The sequence below is a fragment of the Monodelphis domestica genome, chromosome 1 (assembly GCF_027887165.1).
Source record: "Monodelphis domestica isolate mMonDom1 chromosome 1, mMonDom1.pri, whole genome shotgun sequence".
Classification (NCBI taxonomy): domain Eukaryota; kingdom Metazoa; phylum Chordata; class Mammalia; order Didelphimorphia; family Didelphidae; genus Monodelphis; species Monodelphis domestica.
This window is the reverse complement of record NC_077227.1, coordinates 560,781,622-560,802,898: the sequence shown is the minus strand read 5'-3', so window position 1 is coordinate 560,802,898 and position 21,277 is coordinate 560,781,622. Positions and strand designations below refer to the sequence as shown.

The 21,277-nt window shown below is 34.3% G+C and overlaps 1 protein-coding gene across 2 annotated transcripts in view; it reads left to right on the top strand.

Moving 5' to 3' along the window:
* CSMD1 (CUB and Sushi multiple domains 1) overlaps window positions 1-21,277 on the top strand; it is a 2,624,761-nt gene that overhangs the window by 2,347,846 nt on the left and 255,638 nt on the right. For both annotated transcript variants that reach the window (XM_056823354.1, XM_007476228.3), the window contains exon 48: window positions 11,576-11,722. In XM_056823354.1, coding sequence (XP_056679332.1) covers window positions 11,576-11,722 — 147 coding nt within the window. The remainder of the gene's footprint in view (window positions 1-11,575; window positions 11,723-21,277) is intronic.

Below are 21,277 nucleotides of genomic sequence, written 5' to 3'. Positions count from 1 at the left end.
CCTTGGGGATAGACAGTGTGTAGGTATAGTAAAGTAGTCTTTAATGCTCTCAATACCTGAGCTCCTTAGGAACAGGGACTGTTTCACTTGGGTCTTTATGTCTCCAGTGTTAGGCACTTAATAAATCCTTGTTGGTTAGTTTATTTGGACAGGAATATAGAGAGGGTATTTCTCCCCCAAATGGCAATAAATCCTGTTATCCGGCAAAATAAAAGAACTGGTTATTAAGCCAGTATTCTCTGGAGTAATCTGGTATTCTGTATATGTTGCTAATTTTTGAAGAAACAATAGAGTAATTAATAATAAAACATTAAATTTAACATTAGGTAGTTTGTATAATACACAGATTTTCAGTTGGAGGTAATCAAGAAGGTTCTAAGAATTGTAGTCCAATTTGCCCCTGAACATAACGGGAAACCCAAAACCTCCTAAGGCAGGCCCATTCCACAAGAGGAGGGAAGAGAAGAGGAGAGGTACAGGGACGCTACAATTCTGGCGATAGATAAGCATTTCTTACATTGAACCTAAATCTCCCTCTCTATGACTTTTATGAATTGGATACTGTTTCATACCCCTTAGCAGGACAGAGAGACCTTAAAGCTGTCCAGTGAATACAGGGTTTAGGAAAGGAAAAAATGGGTCTGTCCTTGGATGCTAAGGAGAACAAGTGTAATTCTTATTCTGTGTGACTTCCCTTGTACCTACTTGAAGAGATAGATCTCTCATGTCACTTTTTTGTCCTCTTCTTTTGTCTAAGCATCTTCAAATTCTTTCATGGATCGCTGTATGGCATAGTCTCTGCTTTCATCAACCTGTTCTCTGTCTTTCTGGACTTACTCAATTTTATCAAAGTCCTTGCTGAATTATGCCACTGAACACAATAATGCAAATATCATCTGTTCACAGGGTAATTGATAGATTCACATATGACAGGACTATCATCTTCTTCATTCAGGACACTGAAGCTTTCTTAGTATGGCTTCATTACTGAGAGATCTTGAGAGAGAGGGTCTTGCTAACATTTTGTGATTTTCTAAAGTTTTAGAAGATACATAAGAATCTTTGAGTGAATCAAGCTGATTATTAAAAATTGATTATAATCATAATAGAATTGTATAGAAATGTTAGTCAATGCAATGCTCTAGGTATAAAACATCAAACAATTTATTTATGTGTTTATAATCAAAACTTAACCCTGACTTTATATCAATGGTCCACTGACTTTAAAAAGTCAAGTTAATGTTACTACAGTATTTTTGTAAGTGAGCAAGTAATTGGACAGTTGGATATGAGACTAGTAATATATTTCTGTTTAAAAGGGGTATATAGCCCAATTTATGACCAGTTATTTCTGGGTCTCACAATTAATTTAAATGTTTGAATTGATTTGATTAGTTAGTTTAAATAAACAAGTCACTTTCATTTTTATCTAATAAATATCAACCTGTTGTTACTTTATGCAAACCTATGATTTCATTCAAACAATTATTTTATTTACATTATCTGCTTATATAATTATGTGGTTCTGTGACAAATAATCAATAATCATTTAATAAAAGGGTTAGCATGTGATTCACATCTGTAAAAGCCTTTTATATTTTCATAGTATTTTCCTGTTAAGTATACCTTTGACCTTGAACACAGGGGCTGCATGTAAGTATGTAATCAATAACATTTATTAAGTGGCTCATGTATGTCAGGAATAGGGAGAGAGATTGAACTTGTAATTTTTAGTGTGAAAATGTACAGTATTATGCAGAAAAACATATTCCTCTTCACAATAGAGTGGAATACCTTTACTAAAACAGAGATTGAGAGAACTGTCTAGAACTGTCTAGAAATTAGTGACTTATTTGCCCCAGGTCATAAAGATACCATATAACAAGGGTGAAATTAGAACTCAGAACTTCCTTGTTTTGAGATCAATTCTCATACACTGGAATATACTTCCTAAAATTCATACATATATATATATATATATATATGTATATATATATATATATGTATCCACATAGGACAAATAAGCATGCATACATAAATATACACAGATCTATATACACACATGTTTACATACTTGTATATCCACATAATACACAAATATGCACATATAATTGGGTATACACATACATAATACATATATACAAATACATATACACATAAATAAAGGCATACACAGATCCCTACACAAGTTTGTTAGTATATATGTGCATGTATGTATAAATGCATGTATACATGCGGGCATGATGATATAATATATATTAGAGACAAATACATATCCATATATACATACATGTATGCAAACTTACACACCTACCCATATAAAATCTCCCCTTGGTAATATTTGAATAAGACAAAATGATTGAATTTTAATTACTATATTAGCTCAAGTAGTTGTGTGGAAAGACACAACATGAAATAATGATTATTATATTAATATTTTACAGACTAAGAAATGATAAGGTAGAACAAATATTTCTATCAAAAGATTGGACAGCTCAGTGGTATTATTTATAATTGAATAGACTTTGCAAATACATGGTGAAACAATTATGCAATATTGATGAGAACGTAATCTTTAGAAAGAAAGTGACCCAATAATGAACCTCTATCAATCTCTAGCATGTGGTAGACAGACGTTAAAATGATTATATGCATCGGATATAAAATTGTCTTTGTTGATACAATTTCACCTTGTGAAATGTTACCCATTTATAGAATCATTTTGATTGCTCACATATCAGGTGAGAATTATCTAATTTGTCACCTTGAATTATGACAGAATTAATTACATTATATTCTCATGATAGATTGTTATTTTGTCCAATATTGAACATTTTAAAAAGTCATCCTGTAATTTTTCTTATCTGTCATTGCTGTACTTTTACAGCAATAAAATAACCAGCATGGCTATGTCAATAGAATACACACATACACACACACAAATCATTACATGAAAACTTACCTTTTATTACTACTAAATTTCCTACTCTTTCAGAATCCTAGGGTGGGTACTAGGTAAAATATTCTATATATGTAAAACCTCACATTTTTCATACAGAGACTTATAATTTTAATGTGAGGAAAATAAAACTTAATGAAAGACGGTACACTCAAAAAGTGTTCTAATGCTTAGAAATCCTTCTTTAATATGAGGTCTGTTTTTTTGGGTGTATGTGTGTACTTTTATTTAAGGTGGTAATGAATGTCATATTGAGGATAAATGTTCTTTTATAGCCTTTCAGGTACCTGAATCACACTTTGGATATATTAACTTCAAGCTTCAATCAGACAAAAATGTTAGATAAGGAACAGTTTCAATATTTTTCAGCATATTATAATCTTGAATAATTCCTGGGGAAAATGAAAATATGTATGAGAGTTGGTATGAATCCAAGATTTTGTAGCTTTTCTATAGTTCTTATTACTTATATTACCTTGCTACCTGTCTAGACTTACCTATATGCATATTTAAATAGCTCTTTTTTGTGGAGGAAAAGAAATCACCAGATTTCTAGAATTTTGATTTGAAAGGCACCTCAGAGACCTATTTTCCAACCTGTACCTGACTTAGAATTCTTTCTACAATATATCTGACAAGTAAGCAACAAGATTTTGCTTCAAGAACTTTAATTAGAGTAAATCCAACTTTTCCATGGGCAGCATATTCTGCATCTGAATAAATGCAATTTTGGGGAATTTTTTTCTTATATCAAATCTAAACTTACTTCTTTGTAACTTCTTCACATTATTCCTAATTCTGAGCTTTTAGATCAAGCAGAATATTTAATCCTTCTGATCACTGACTTTTCTTGAAATATTTATATATCTTATATTCTTTTTCCCTTCACCTCTCCATTTTCTTGCCTAATCCTTTTTACCTCAGGTTAATAAATCTCATTTTCTTAAGCCTTTCTTCTGACCTATTAAGAGTCTTTCCATCTGAAAAATGCAGTCAGAAATTTAATTTCCATATCCTAGAATCAAAATTATTTTTTAAAATATTATATGATATGCTAATGAACTTCCTAAATCCATTTTGTTTTATAAAGTATATGATGGCTTCATCATAGTCCATAGTATTTTATCTTGATCTCTCCTTTGGATCTACTTACCAGACTCTACTTGGTATGTAACTCTTTGTGTATATAATTCTCCATTTTCTCACTCTACTTGATTGAAAGATCCATTAAAAGATGACATCTGAGGGAGGGTCATGCTAGAATCTAAGATGGTAGAATAAAAGATTCTCAGCTTGCCCAAATCCTGCCAACACACAAAAATAAAAATCAAAGCACCTCAAAACAAAGGAATTCAAGAGAGTCACATCTCAGTAAGAGAGGGGAAAGTAGTCTAGTGAGTACTTCAAGGGGTAGGGGGAGCTTACAGAGTGCAAATAGGGGAACTTGCAGAGCAGCTTTCACCAGAGTGGCCCTACTCATTGCCAAGCCACTTGAAGTAACAGATATAACATAAATGGAGTCACTGAAGATCAGACCTACAGAGACTTGAAGTAAGGAATCTTCAGAGCTAGAAGCAGCCTTACATGATCTGAGACAAAGAAACCAGCAAAGGGAGGGACAGGATAAACTCCAGACCTACTTGCTTTCACATACACTCAGGTACCAAAATATAGAATGGAAGCTTTTGGAGCTTCCAGATAGCCTGAGGCAACAACAACCATCAGAGGAAGTAGGTAGGGTAGATCAAGTGGCCTGAAGCAATTAGACTGCAGAGTTGAGGGAAAGACCAACCAATGCTAATCCTGCCTGCTTCTACATGGTTTGAGGTAATGTAAGAATGGGGTAAGGAATAGCCCAAAAGAGGAGACAATATGGAAATCAAAAGAGGGAATGGAATCCATCTGAAAACAAAACAAAACAAAAAACTTCTGCAATAATCACAAGTACTTCCCACAAGAAATCAACTGATCTATCCTCTGGAAGTGTACACTGAGGTACCCAAAGATAGCTGGACCTACTCCAAACACCAGAGAAGTCTACACTGCAAGCTTGAAATAACTCTCCCTCCACTCTAGGAGCAGAGAAGAAACTTGACAGATAAATGAGGTAAAGAGGGAAAAAATAATAACTAGAAAAATAAGCAAAATACAAAGGAAAAAACATAAATTTGTAGATTAATTTAGTGGTAGGTAAAATCAAAATATAAATTCAGAAGAAAACAACGACAAAAAAGAAAAGATGTGAACCCTGAAAGGAAAGTGAGAACGTATGTCAGGTTACAAAAGATCACTTGGAAGAAGTTGAAAAGAAGTTAAAAATTAAATGATTTTTTTTAAATGAAAGAAAAATTCAACAATTCAAAACTTGAATAAGCCAAATGGAAATAGAGACCAAAAAATCACTAACAATTCCCAAAAAACTAGAATGTGTTAAATGGAAAAAGGAAACACAAAAGCTCAAGGAAGAAACTAACTCTTTAAAAATTATAATTTAACAAATGGAAGCTAATGACTTTATGAGACATCAGGAAACAATCAAAAAAATTACAAGAATGAAAAATAGAACATAATCTCAAAAATCTCATTTGAAAAACTGACCTGGAAAATAGATCCAGGAGAGACAATCTAAAAATCTTTAGAATACCTGAAAGCTATGATAAAAAAAAAAAAGCCTGGACACTATATTACAAAAAATCATCAGAAAAAACTGCCCTGATGTTATCAAGCAAAAGGGGAAAATAGAAATCAAAAGGATCTACCAATGACTTCCTGAAAGACACCCCATTATAAGACATATCAGGACTATTAAAGGAACATTTTAAAACTCCCAGACCAAGGAAAAAGTACTGCCAGTACTAGATGGAAATGATTCAAATATCATGGAGCCACAGTCAGGATTACACAAGACCTGGTAGCTTCTATATTAAAGGATCAAGAAGGCATGGAATATGCTATTCTTAAAAGCAAAAGATCTAGAACTACAACCAAGAATCATGTACCCATAGAGGACTTCCAGATATTCTTGACAAAAACAACAACAACATCAAAATAGAGTTGACCAAATTCAACCTTTAAGAGAAGCATGGAAAGTTCAAGAGAAAAGTGAAAACTTGAAAGTATTTAAAAAAGGTTGAATTAAGTACATTCATACATCAAAAGGTTATAAGTAAGATATCTAAGTTATATATGATACTTGAATCAAATAAGATACTGAAAGTATTTAAGATACTTAAAGCAAATAACATAATTGAGAACTTTGTCACTATTATGAGGGTAAGAAAGAATATACATAAGAACAAGGAAAAGAGTAAACATAATATGATGGGTTGATATCCAAAAAAAAAAGTTGAGATATGGAAAAGAACACATGGGTAGAAAAGGAAAGATAGAGATAAATTATCTCACATAATTTCAGAAAAGGGAGAAATAAAAATGAATCTAATCAAAAGAGATAAGGAAGGAAATTACATCAAGATAAAAAGCACCAGTACTATTTAATAATGTGCAAGAAATGCTAGCTATAGGAATAATACGAGAAAAAAGAAATGGAAAGAATAAGAATAGGCCAAGAAGAAATGAAGTTATTATTCTTTGCAGATAAGTTGATGGTATACACAGAAAATTCAGGAGAATCAAATAAAAACTAATCTAAACAATTACTAATTTTAGGAAAGTTGAAAGAAACAGAATAAACCCATATAAATCATAGAGATTTTTAAATTACTACCAACAATGTTCAACAGCAAATGATAAAAAGGAAATTACATTTAAAATAACTGTAGATAATGTTTAATACTTAGCCACATACTTACCAAAACAAATCAAGCAACTATATGAACAGAATTGCAAAAGAGTTTTCACACAAATAAAGTCAGACCTAAACAATTAGAAAAAAATATTAATTGCTCACAGATCAGCCAAGCCATTACAATTGTAATAGAAAGATTGAGAAAGGAATAAGGGGGAATGGAAGAAGAGAGGGAAATGGGGGGAGAGGGTGAAGAGATTCTTCTTCCTCTCTCTTTTTCTGGGAGAGAGGTAGCCAAGTCTTGTCCCCCTGACAGAGGGAATATGTCTCCTCAGAGAATAGTTCTGGGAGATGGAGGACAAGAATTAGAGAGATTAGCTTTGGTAAAATGACCCACTGCCTCCCCTTTGGTCCCAGCTTTTGTTGAGAAGCAGGATGTATTCTTCTGCCTCTGGTCTCCTTAGGGACACCCACTGTCACTTCCCTTTAGAAACCTGGGGTCACCCCAATATCAAGGAGAGATGTTGTTCCTTGGGTTAGGCAGTGTGGATCACCAGGATCCTGAGTTAAACTTCTCCTTTTTGGGGAGAGATGTGATTCTTCCCAAATCTTCTGTCCCCTTTCCTAGTGTCAGAAACCAGCCAGAACTGATTCTAAAGTAGTAATCAATTTATTTGGATTCACACAGTGAAGGAGAGGTAAGGGTGTAGGGCAAGGAAAGTGGGGAGTAGGAAACCCTAACACTTGTCCCCTATGGCAGACTGTACCCTCTGGCAGACTCTCTCACTCAGACTGAGTGCCTTGAACCCTCTTCTGGCCAGCTGTTGGTTGGTCCCTATCCCTCAGCTAACTAGTTTTTACTTCAGAGTCCAGGTTCAGGTCAGGGAGAAATGTAGAAGGAGATCTTGACCACAGATTTCTCTATACACTGCTTCCTTTCAAAGTCCCTCTCTACAGTATATACAGATGACTCTGTGCTGTGGTTGAGAAACGGGGAAGATGTGTCCAGGGGTTCACAGGCAAAGCTATTGATCCCTAAGAGAGATCTGACTTCTTTCCAGCTTGGTAGGTTTGTCTCCTTCCTCCTGCTCTCAGCTAAAGAAGTAGTGACCCAATGATAGTTGGAACTCTCCCAATCCCCTTCTGTCCTCTGACTGGAATTCTTGAGGGATTTTTCTTCTTCGCACTTCCCCTTACACAATAAAAATGATAATCCTACCTAAATTAATTAATAAAGTCAGTGTCATGCCAATCAAACTACCCACAATTTTCCCCTAGAATCAGAAAAAAATAATAACTGAATTCATCTGAAAGAAAAAATGATCAAGATGAAGGGAATTAATGGAAAAATATGAAGGGAGGCCTAGATTATCAGATCTCAAATTATGCTCTAAAGTGGTAATCGGCAAAATAATCTGTTCCTAGCTATGAAGTAGAGTAGTGTATCAGTAGAATAGGTTAAGAAATTGACATAGAATAGTTAATGACCATAGTAACCTAGTGTTCAATAAACCCAAAGATTCCAACTATTGGGGGAAGAACTCACTTTTTGACAAGAATTAGTGGATAAACTAGAAAACAATGTGGCAGAAACTAGACATAGATCAACATTTCACACCATACACCAAGATAAAGTCAAAATGTTTACTTGATTTAGGAAATGAAAAGGGATTTCAAAAACAAATTAGGGGAACATGAAAAAAAGTTTATGTATCAGACATATGGATAACAGAAGAAGATATAGAGAACATTATAGAAAATGAAAAGGATAATTTTGATTGCATTAAATTTTTTTTGAATAATTCTTTTTTTTTTTAAACATTATTTTATTTGGTCGTTTTCATACATTATTCACTGGAAACAAAGATCATTTTCTTCCCCCCCCCCCCCCCCGCCTTTCCCTCTCCCATAGCCGACGCATGATTCCACTGGTTATCACATGTGTTCTTGACTCGAACCCATTTCCCTGTTGTTGGAATTTGCATTATAGTGTTCATTTAGAGTCTCTCCTCAGTCTTATCTCCTCCAACCCTGTAGTCAAGCAGTTGCTTTTCATCGGTGTTTTTACTCCCACAGTTTATCCTCTGCTTGTGGGTAGTATTTCTTTTTAGATCACTGCAGATTGTTCAGGGAAATTGCATTGATACTAATGGAGAAGTCCATCACCTTCAATTGTACCACAATGTATCAGTCTCTGTGTATAATGTTTTCCTGGTTCTGCTCCTTTCGCTCTGCATCACTTCCTGGAGGTTGTTCCAGTCTCCATGGAATTCCTCCACTTTATTATTCCTTTTAGCACAATAGTATTCCATCACCAACATATACCACAATTTGTTCAGCCATTCTTCAATTGAAGGGCATCCCCTCATTTTCCAATTTTTGGCCACCACAAAGAGCGCAGCTATGAATATTCTTGTACAAGTCTTTTTGTCCATTATCTCTTTGGGGTACAAGCCCAGCAATGCTATGGCTGGATCAAAGGGCAGACAATCTTTTATCGCCCTTTGGCCATAGTTCCAAATTCCCCTCCAGAATGGCTGGATCAGTTCACAACTCCACCAGCAATGAATTAATGTCCCCACTTTGACACATCCCCTCCAGCATTCATTACTTTCCTTTGCTGTTATGTTAGCCAATCTGCTAGGTGTGAGGTGATACCTCAGAGTTGTTTTGATTTGCATCTCTCTGATTATAAGAGATGTAGAGCACTTTTTCATGTGCTTATTAATAGTTTTGATTTCTTTGGCTGAGAACTGCCTGTTCATGTCCCTTGCCCATTTGCCAATTGGAGAATGGCTTGATTTTTTGTACAATTGATTTAGTTCTTTATAAATTTGAGTAATTAAACCTTTGTCAGAGGTTTTTATGAAGATTGTTTCCCAATTTGTTGCTACCCTTCTGATTTTGGTTACATTGGTTTTGTTTGTACAAAAACTTTTTAATTTGATGTAATCCAGATTATTTATTTTGCATTTTGTAACTCTTTCTAATTCTTGCTTGGTTTTGAAGTGTTTCCCTTCCCAAAGGTCTGACATGTATACTATTCTGTGTTTGCCTAATTTTCTTATAGTTTCTTTCTTTATGTTCAAGTCATTCACCCATTTTGAATTTATCTTGGTGTAGGGTGTGAGGTGTTGATCTAAGCCTAATCTTTCCCACACTGTCCTCCAATTTTCCCAGCAGTTTTTATGAAATAGTGGATTTTTGTCCCAAAAGCTGGGATCTTTGGGTTTGTCATATACTGTCTTGCTGAGGTTGCTTGCCCCCAGTCTGTTCCACTGATCCTCCTTTCTGTCTCTTAGCCAGTACCAAATTGTTTTGATGACTGCTGCTTTGTAATATAGTCTGAGATCTGGGACTGCAAGACCCCCTTCCTTTGTATTTTTTTTTCATTATTTCCCTGGATATCCTTGATCGATTGCATTAAATTTTAAAAAAATTATCTTAACAAAACCAATACAACCAAGATTATAAGGTAAACAATAACTTGGAGAAAGGATTTGTGTCAAGGGTCTCTAACACAGGTCTTTGGTCGAAGGTTATGAACAGGCAATTTCTCAGATGAAGACTTTAAGACCTTCTTTAGTTATATGAGGAAATGTTCCAAATCACTATTGATTAGAGAAAGGCAATTTAAGACAATCCTGAGATCCTACCTCACACCTGCCAGAGTGACTATCATGACCAAAAAAGAAAATGATAAAATTCAGAGGCTATATGGGAAAATTGAGACACTAATGAACTATTGGTGGAACCAATGCAACTATTCTGAAGAACAATTTGAACTATGCCCAAAGGCATTTCCTAGAAATACCACTATTGGGTCTACTTCTGAAAATCATTAGAGATAAGGGAAAAGGATCTACTTATACAAAAATATATTTTAGCAGCTCCTTTTGTAGTGGAAAAAAAAACTAGAAACTGAAGATGTATCCATCAATTGGGAATGACTGAACAAACTGTGGATAATGGTTGTAATAGAATACTATCGTTCACTAAGAAACAGGATGAGTTCCGAGAAACTTGAAAAGACTCAGAAGAAGTGATGGAAAGTGAAGTAAGCAGAACCAGGACAACAATTTGTATTGTATATGATGATCAACTATGAAGGACTAAATATTAATAGCAAAAAAAGATTACAAGATATATTTAAGGGACTTATGAAAAAAATATTCATAGTCAAAGAAAGAACTGTTCAAATTTGATTTCAAATGAAAGCATATCACCATTCACTCTATTTCCTTCAATATTTTATTGAATATGCAATATATATATTCATTCATGTTATGGGGAATTTGAAAATATGTATGGTATGAAAGCACTGATATAAACTATATCAGACAATGACTACCTTAGAGAGGGAGAGAGGGAGATAATCTGAATCATAAAATGTCAGAAAACAATTGTCAAAAATTATTTCTATATATAGTTGAAAAAAATAAAATGTAATAACAAAACACCCAGTATCTATAAGATATGTATATATTTATCCTTGGTTCCTATATTACATGTACTTCACTTTTTAAAGGACTTGTGACTTTATTACCAGGGAGATTCTGATTCCTCATACTTTGCACCTTTATTCAGTTTCCTATGCCTGAAATGCCTGCTCTCTCTTTCCTTTAAACATGTGTTTGCCCTTTTGGGCTTACTTTAAACAACGCTCATTCCAATAAAGAATATATTGTTATTTTTTGTTTTGATTAAGAAAAACATTTTATTGGACAATAAGTTCCATGAAGATAAGGGCAATGATTGTTGTAAATCTTTGCATCTGTCCCCTCTATCTAGTACTCATTTTTTGTATTGGAGCAACTTCATAAATGCTGATCATCTGATCAATACATATTTATTTTCTCTTTACATAGGTTCTTCTGGACAAAGTCCATTGTTGGTACTTTTAAGTGGAAATCATACTGAACAATCAAATTATACAAGCAAAAGTCATCAATTATATTTTCGCTGGTCAACTGATCATGCAACTAGTAAGAAGGGATTCAAGATCCGTTACTCAGGTTAGTGAATATTATTTCAAATTAACTTAGTTAAAAGTCCTAACAGAAAATCTTTTTTTTTTTAAACCCTTACTGCTTATTGGTTCTAAGGCAGAAGAGCAGTAAGGGCTAGGTAATGGGGGTTAAATGACTTGCCCAGCATCATATAGCTGGGAAGTGTCTGAGGCCAGATTTGAACCTAGGACCTCCCGTCTCTAGGCCTGGCTCTCAATCCACTGAGCTACCTGCCCCCTCTAACAAAAAATCTTAAATGATTAAATATATTTGTCCTTAATCTTAAACTTTGAAGATAAACACTACCAATGTCATGGAAATGGCAAGGTGAGTATTTAAGGATAATTTTGTTGCCTAAAAATGTATATTAGCAACAAAACTGTTCTTTGATAGATATTTAATTTTATTTTTTTAAATAAATGATTTAAAATTTATTTTCTTTAATTCAAGCCTTTTCACAACCAAAATATGGAAAATTTTGAAAAGGTTGTAAAAAGGAAAGAATTATCATAGGAACCTCACTCATTCACATATTGTGGGAGAAAAAGCCAAGAGAATTATTTCTTTTTTCAGACAGACAGACAAACACAGTCTGTTTTGGCAATATATTTTTAAATTTTGCATACTGCTTTATGTAAATCATACACTATTTGAGCTTTACAACAAACCTCTCAAGTAGACTGCAGAGTCAGAATAGTCTAATATAATGGAAAGATTGGTTGGATGTGGATTCAGGAAAACATAGTTGGAATTATGCCTCTGACATGTTGTATGATAATGATGGTGATTATGATAAAAAGTATAAGAAGGTAGATAACAATAGCAAGCAAATATGTAGCATTTAAAAGTTTTCAAGCACTTTACTTATGTTCGGACATTGATGTTCATAATAATGATGTGAAATATTGTTATCATCATCATTTGGAAGATTAAGGATGTGAATGAGAGGTTAAATGACTTGTCCAGAGACTAATAGCTAGTAAGTATCTGCAGTAGTATTTGAACTCTGGTCTTCCTGACTCCAAATCTGACCTCATGAATTTATTGTTTATTATTCCTTATTAGTTGTTTTTTTTGTATAACTTTTCATGACTCCTTTTGCGGTTTTCCTGCCAAATATATTGGAGTGGTTTGCCATTTCCTTATCCACATCAGTTTACAGAAACTGAGAGACGGTGAAGTTATCTATCCAGGCTCACACAGATAGTTTACATGGTTGAATTTCAACTCAGAAATAGTTATCTTCCTAACTCAGCAGACCCAGCCCTCTATCTGTGCCATCTGCCTGTCTGATGCTATATTTTCTGAGCCACCAAATTCCCTCACAAAGGTAGTCACTTAACCTCTTCAAATTATTATCTTTATCACTAAAATGGGACTAATTTATATCTCTAAGGATTTTCATAATGACCAAATAAAATAATGTACTAAAGTTCTATGTTAATATCAGCTCTTATTATTGATATTTTCGTGACATTTTACTGAAGAAAGTAAGAATCAAAAAGGTTAAATAACTTGCTCATGGTTACAGACTCAGAATTTATCTCAGATCTCTTCATTCCAAGTAAAAACTCTTTCTTCTACTTCTTGCTATGATTAGAGATTAGGCATTATTTTGTCATTCATTCTCTACAGGGGTCCCCAAACTATGGCCACATGCAGCCCCTTGTTGCCATTTATATGACCCCCACTGTACTTCTGGAAGAGGAACCTCTTTCATTGCTGGTCACGGAGCATTGTATGTGGCAGGGCAGCAAAGTGTGGCATTGCTCACCTACAGTACTACTTCCGGTGACATGATCCTTTGTGTGGCTCCTTGTTCTGAGAGTAACTGATAGAGAACCCATGCAAAGGATTATGTGGCTGCACAATGGAAGACATTAGCATGGTGAGGGGCGATCTGGGGGAGGGGATTCCGCACTGTGTATACTGCTGCTCGGTATAGTGGTGGCAGTGATGGGGCTGTGCAAGGCGTGACAGGCCCATCACAGCCAGCCCTGCAGCCTCTGCTATCCCAGACACTGGTATACAGATTGGTTCATTTTTTTTTTTTTATAGTCCGGCCCTCCAATGGTCTGAGGGAAAGTGAACTGGACACCTGTGTAAAAAGTTTGAGATCGGCCCCTGCTCTAAGAGCTAATACTGCTGATGTGTTATTTACAAATCACATCTATTTGTTTTTTCTTTTTTGTATGCAAATATTTGAGCATTATTTTACCCTTGTATTTTTTTACTTGTACAGATACAAAGTTCATCTCCTTCGTTTCCCCTCCTAAAAATATAGCTCTTTAACCCCTAAGAGCATTCAGTAGTATGAAACAAAAAAAGAGTAAGCTATTGCTATGCAGACTGGGAATCACTTCATCCATCCTTTGTCTGTTGTCGTACATGTTAATTAGCACAGTCAATACATTCGTGACAGATTATTCCCCTGTGTGTTGCTGTCAACGAGATCTGACCCATATCCAAAACAATTGTGTTATCTAGGAAAGCTGTTCTCCCTACTAGGGAAAAAGGGCATATTTTGATATTTAAGGCACAGCAGCAAGATTTAAAGCCTTAGCAATAATGTATGATTCTGGAAACTTCTCTCAAAAAACCTCCCTTTTAGGTCACACTTCTCTTCTTGAGAGGACATTGGGTCTTGTAAGGGTAGGTTTCTTTAACTTGTTGGCAAAGCTTGCTTCACCTAAAATTAAAGACAGTCCACATTAGCAAGGGAGAACTGAATGCATTAGCCTCTGTCAATAATAAGGTTTGAGTTTTTCTGTGGGTGGCCCAGGACATGAAAAGGAAAAACACCAGGTTTTTGAAAAGGCTATTGATGCCCTGACCATTGTTATGAAATCAGCAGGTTTTCTTCTAAGTAAACTTAATGAATTTTTCCCAACCTTTCCTTCCCCCTTCAAAATGGCCAGTCATCCAGTTTACCAGAGTAACTCTTTGGGCAAATTTCCCTTCATTATAAATCCATTAAGATGAGATTTAGGCAATGGTAAAATATGTGTTTAGGAATTGTATGTGGAGAAATAGTTGTATGTATTTGGGTATATAAATATTAATACTTGGTATTTAAATGCTATTTCTATTTTTACATGTATGCATATATACATGCATATATGTATATACTTTCATATCCATATGCATAAAAGCAAAATGAAATAATATTTGTAAAAAGTACTTAGCACAGTCTCTGGCACATAATAGGCACTTAAGAAATACTTATTCCATTCCATTGGCTAGAAATAGGGCTAAATTTGTGATTTTATACATAGGTTTAGTTCCTGAGTGAGGAGACTTTCTCTCCTAATGCAAATTGATATCTTCTCTCTAATGTAGTCTTAGAGAGGTGCCTGGAATACTGAGAGTGACTAGGAAGAAGCATACAACCACTATGTGTCAGAGGTGGGGACTGAAACTGAGTCTTTCTGGCTTCAGGGGGAGCTCTTTTTCTACACAGTACCGTTTGCTTGCATAAATATGCATATATAATAAAATATTTAGAATATATATCCTAAATTATTATTCACTATATATAATATTCTATACCACTCTGTCCTGATCACATGGGTATATATATAAATAGATATTACATTCATATACTATACACTTAAAATATATGAGTCTCTATAGAAATAATGCTACCTAATCACTTATTGGCTATAGCAGCCTTATTACTTGTCCTGATTTCAATATTGTTGTGTCAAGGAATAGAGAGCCCTGAGGAGAGGGAGAGAGATTGGAAATGGCCAGTCAGTGGAACAATTAGAACACTTACAACATTTATCCATTAAACTCACTGTTTATGTGGGCAGTGTTCATGGTACCCCAAAATAATTACAATATTTGCATCAAAGATCACTGAACATAGATCACCATAACATAATAATAATGAAGAATTTGAAATTTGAGATTACCGAAGTGTAATACAAAGATATGATGTGAGCACATGCTTTTGGAAACATGGCACCAGCATACTTGCTTGACACAGGGTTGCCACAAACATTTAATTTATTAAAAAAAAGATTGCAATATTTGTGAAACACAACCAAAGGAATTACAATAAAGTGAAGTATGCCTGTATAATATTCATCTTAATTCTTCCAAGAAAAGATGAATATTGTAAGTTTGTAGTAAAATTAATTTAAATTAAGCTTTTCACAGAATTACTAAATGTTTGAGCTCAGATTCAGATTGACCTTAGAGATCATCTTGTCTCTCTTATATAATTGATGAAGAATTTGAGATTCAGAAATAATGGGTAATTTATCCAGTCACCCAGGATATCAGAGCCAAGAATTAAGACCAAATTTTCTGACCATTTGCTATACCAGAACTAAGAAAAAAATTAATCTTTCCAACAATATTTGAGGATTTTTAAGACACATGAGATAACTGAATATAATTTTTATTTTTATTTATTTTAGTAAATTAGGCAAGTATACCTCATTTATAGTCCTGAGCTACTTCAGAGAATTCTAGCTATAAACTCATGATACAAGGTGTTGGAAAAAAAAGATGAAATTGAGATGATACAGTATTTACTCAAAGAACTGAAGTCCCTTTAAGATATTGTAAAATTTTCTATCTTCTCTTGGAGGAAACTTTCTGGGGTTTGCCTTCCAAAGATGATTTGAAATATCCCATGCAAGATCCATCAGAAAATCCATGTATATCTGATACATACTGCGGATTTTCATGGTTTCTGCTCCCCATTATGACTTTGGGGTGAAAAAAATAGGTCATTCTACAGACTTACATATTTAATATGATTTTTTAATACTTGGACCGAATCTACCAGACTATCTTGCTTAAAGGAAGACAAGCCAACAAAATGAGTAATGTTTTAGTAGCTTCCCAAACATACTGAATAAAATAAGTCCTGAACTACTCTAGAATTCAATGACCACCACAATTTGTAACCCTGTTTCCATCCTTACTTCATGCTATTTGTCTTCAAGTACTATGCAGCAGTCACACTTGCATATTTCTCAATTATTTTCTATATAATCTTGCCTTTTTCTCCTCCATACAATTGTGTATTCCCCCTCCACCTCAAGTCTGTAATGAACTTTTTGCCCTATTTCTAATTATTGTAACCCTTGTCCTACAGACTAACTCCAGACTCAAAATTTTCATCCAGTTCTCCTTGATCTTTTTAGCTGAAAGTGATTTCTTTTTCTTTGAGCCCCTCTTTGATTTCCTTTGTGAACTGAATCATTTTCTAAATTTTAAGTACTTATTTTTCAAACTTATTTTTATGCTATAAAGTCTAGACTAGTGATGGCAAAGCTTTTAGAAAACAAGTGTCCAAATGACATCTTTATGACACATATGAGCCTACCCCTTAGCTCAGACAGGGGAGGGAGGAAGCACTACCATTGGGCTGCTGGGCAGAGGGGATGGTCATGTGATAAATGTCCTCAGGTGGGTATAGAAAGGGAGAAGAAAGCAGCCCCCTTCAGCCTGCATGCCATTGGTTTGCCAACATGGTCCTAGACAACAAAGAACAATTTTTTTTTGGGGGGGGGTCATTCTAAGTCTTTGAACAGAATGTAAAAGTTAATATTTTCTGAATAAAATTAAATTATAAGGAGATTGGTCATTCCTTTAGACTTAGAGAAGTTTTTAATAAGAGGTCCTTCACTTCTATTTTTATTATTATAGTCTATCCCCAAACCTTCATGAAAAATGTTTGTACACACAAAATTTTGTATTGCTAAACATAAGTTAATACAATTAGTTTTCTTTATAATTGTATGCACACATTTACACATATTTATGGGTGTGCATGCATAGGAATATATGTGAAAATGTATGTGTACATACATGTGTATATATATGCAAGCATATGTACATACATATTTAAAACTTTGCTCATGATCACATAATTGTCTATGACAGGATTCAAATTCAAATCTTCCTAACTCCAATTCAAATATTCTATCTACTACTCTATCTGTGCTCTACTTCCTAAATTCCTCTCTAGTTCTGTCATTCTGTGATTTTCCTTACCTTTTATTACTTTAGGGGAATTTTCCCCATATTAAGTAATAATCTACTTAAAGAAGGCTAGACTGTTTTACTTTTTCTATTTCCAGTTAAGGATGATATGCTTCAGTCTAACACAGATTTGTATTATTTTCAACAGGGAAATATTTATTGTAAAAATCTGTTATTTAAAAAAAAATCTATACATATCAATTCTGTTTCTGTCAAAATGGACAGCAAAACCAGTAGAATATGTATAGAGTGCTTTATAACTGCTCCATAAATGCATAAATGTTAGCTAGTATAGTTGCCCTAGCATAATGTTCACATGCCTATTTCCAAAAATTTCTGAAAAAAATCAATAAGTACATATGTTAAATGAACCAAACCTCTTAAGTTCTCTACCTTTCTTTGTCACTAACTTCTATCTCTCTATTTTCTTTGAGTCTAGATGCTTCTAAGTTCTAGGTCTCTATTTTCTCTGCCTCTAACATTCATCAGCTCTGTCTGGTTGAGCTTCTTTCTTTGCCTCTGCATGTTTCTACTGCCCCCTAACTATTCACCCTCAACTGGTTGCATTTCTTTATTTAGGGATCCCTTCATTTCTACTCAAAAGTAGAAAAAATGAAGCTATTATAAAAATGCCATGTACTATTGAAAATTACTTTGGTGTGAAAATGATGCATTCTTTTCCCTGCCATACTATATAGAACACCACTGGTGAAAGTTTTCAAGTTTGCATGCCCAAACTGCAACTTCAAGCTCCAAGTGAGTGTCCCACATTACCACAGAGGGAAGAGAGAGGAAGTGCTCACTTTGGGCTGCTGGACAGAGGAGCAGGGCATGCAAAAATATTCTCTGGTACTGGGAATAGTGGGAACAGAGCAGCTCCCCAAGTGCCAACTGGAAATTTGTACCAATACTTCGCCAATGTTGCTATAGAATGCTGCTATTGTATCATACCTTTGCTGTACCAATGCCTGAAATAGTACCTGAACTTGTAGTAATATTTGGTGAATTGTTGATTTTATATATTAAATCATTTCTAATATAACATGTTTTATTCTATTTTGGATATAAATGTGGTCTTGTAAAATGCTGGTTGATGGTCAGTATGGAATCAGAGGATCTGTTTTGAAATTGTGGCTCTGATATATGGCAGTATTGTTAAGTGGAAGAGTGCTGGGTCTGGACTCAGAGAAGCAGACTTCAAATTTTGAGTCTGTTACTACATCTCTGACTTTGGGAAGGTTACTTAGAACTTTTTAGACACTCAGTTCCTTATCTATAAAATCAGTACATTGAAATAGATCATAGATTTGGAGCTAAAAGAAACCTTTTTATCTCTTCTAGTCTAATCTCCTCATGTTGCAACTTAGAGGGGTAAATTCACTTGCCCAAAGTCATATAAGTAGTAAATATTAAAGAGGTCTCCTTGAACTCTAAATCTGTGATTTTACAGCTATGAACCCTTAGTCATATAAGTTATTTTCTTTTTTCCAAAATGAAAGCATTGGACTAGATAATTTACAAAGCCCTTTCTGGCTCTAAATTCATTTATCTTATTTCTAAATCTGTCCTATCTTTAAGTTTAATAATTCTGAGTGTGGAGTTTTGCATTCGATTCTGTGAATGAATTTTTAAAAAACCCCACCAATACTTCATCCCATTAGGGAGTAGAAACAATAAGAGCTCATATTTCTAGAACATTTCAAGTGCATAAAAGTGCTTTCCTCATAGCAAACTTTTGCTATTAAGTTGCTATTATCATCTTCAATTTCTCTTGATCTTCAGTGTCTTCATTTAATCAGTTCTTTCTTGCTACCTAAAAAACCAGAAGCAAATCTTCTTGTCTTTATTTAATAAGCCATTATTTCTCCTCCCATACTCACTAATTATTATCCTTTATTACTCCTCCTTTCCTTAGTGGATCTCTTGAACAAAGTCATTTGCACTAAATCCCTGCCCCCTCTCTCACCTTCCCAGAAAAACCTCTTTGATATGATCCTATCAATAAACTGAATCCATTCTCTCCAAAATTATCAGTGACTTCTTAATTGCCAAATCCAATATCTTCTTTTTAATTTTCACCCTTCTTGACCTTATTGGAAGATTTGATACTGTTGACTATCTTCTCTACCTGGATATTGTCTCTTTCACATACTTCCATGATACTACTCTCTTTTGATTGACCTCCAACTTACCTATCCTCAAATGAAATAATCTGTGTAAAATGTTTTGAAATCTTTTAAGTGCTTTATAAATATTAAATATTATTATTTATTAATATTATTAATATTAATTACTTTTCCATGTCTCCTTTGCTGGATCTTCATCCATGCACACTCTCTGTAAATATACCTTAAGTTCCTCTTCTGGGCTATTTTCTCTTTTCTCTCAACAATTCGCAGTGATTTCTTTAGCTCTAATTGATCCAATTACTGCCTCTAGTTGAATGTTTCATATATATGTATATATATACAGACATATTATTTTTCACTTCAGTTTCCATCTCACATCACCAGCTTCCTGTTAAAATTTTAAAAAAATATTCTGTAGACTTCACAAACTGAACATTTTAAAAACAAATTATCTTTCTGCCCAAATGCACTCCTCTTCTTAAAATTTCTATAGATGTTGGGAATACTACCATCCTTCATGTCAATAGTCTTTGCAACTTCCTTGTCATCCTTGACTTCTCACTTGCAACTCATTCCACCTATATAATCAGTTGCCCAGTCTTGCCTTTTTTTTTTACATTGCTAAGATGCATATAATTCTCCCCATTCATAGAGCTATTATTAACTCCTATTTCAGAAACCTCAGCATCTCTTACATGAACTATTGCAATAACACCATAATTGATCTTTATGCTTCAAATCTCTCCTCATTCTAATCCATCTTCCACAAACCTGTAAAAGGGATTTTCCTAAAGATCAAGTTTGACCACATCAGATTCCCATAGCATTCCATCTTGGGAATCAACTACAAACTTTCATGTTTGGCATTTAAAGCTCTTCACATCATTCCTCTTCCTATCTTAACAACCATCTTATGTAATACTATCTTCTATGTATTCTCTAGTCCAATAACAACATCCTACTTGCCATATTTACCAAACAATATTCCATCTCCAATCTGTGCTTCTGTACTTTTTGCTTCCCACACTGGAATTATCTCCTTTCTCACTTCTACCTCTTGAAATCTCCACTTTGCTTTAAAAGTCAATTCATTTGCCATCTACTCAGATGGCCTTTTCAGATCTCCTTAGTACCTTCCCTTCTAAATTACTTTCCATTTCTTATTGGTTGGTTGTTATCTTTCATACTCAAAGATAACCAAGATGACATCATATCAGGCTTAGTGTACAATATATTTGACTTTATCTGACCAGACCAAAACAAGTTTGAAAGACTCTACTAGAGTTTTAGGCAACAATAATCCTGCTGATCTGTATGTTTAGGAAGTACAAGTATCTCTGGCATGAGGACTGCCAAACCTTTTTATGGGCAGTTTAACCATCTATTCTGTATGTCTCTCAAGTACACCAATGTATATGAATGTTGTTTA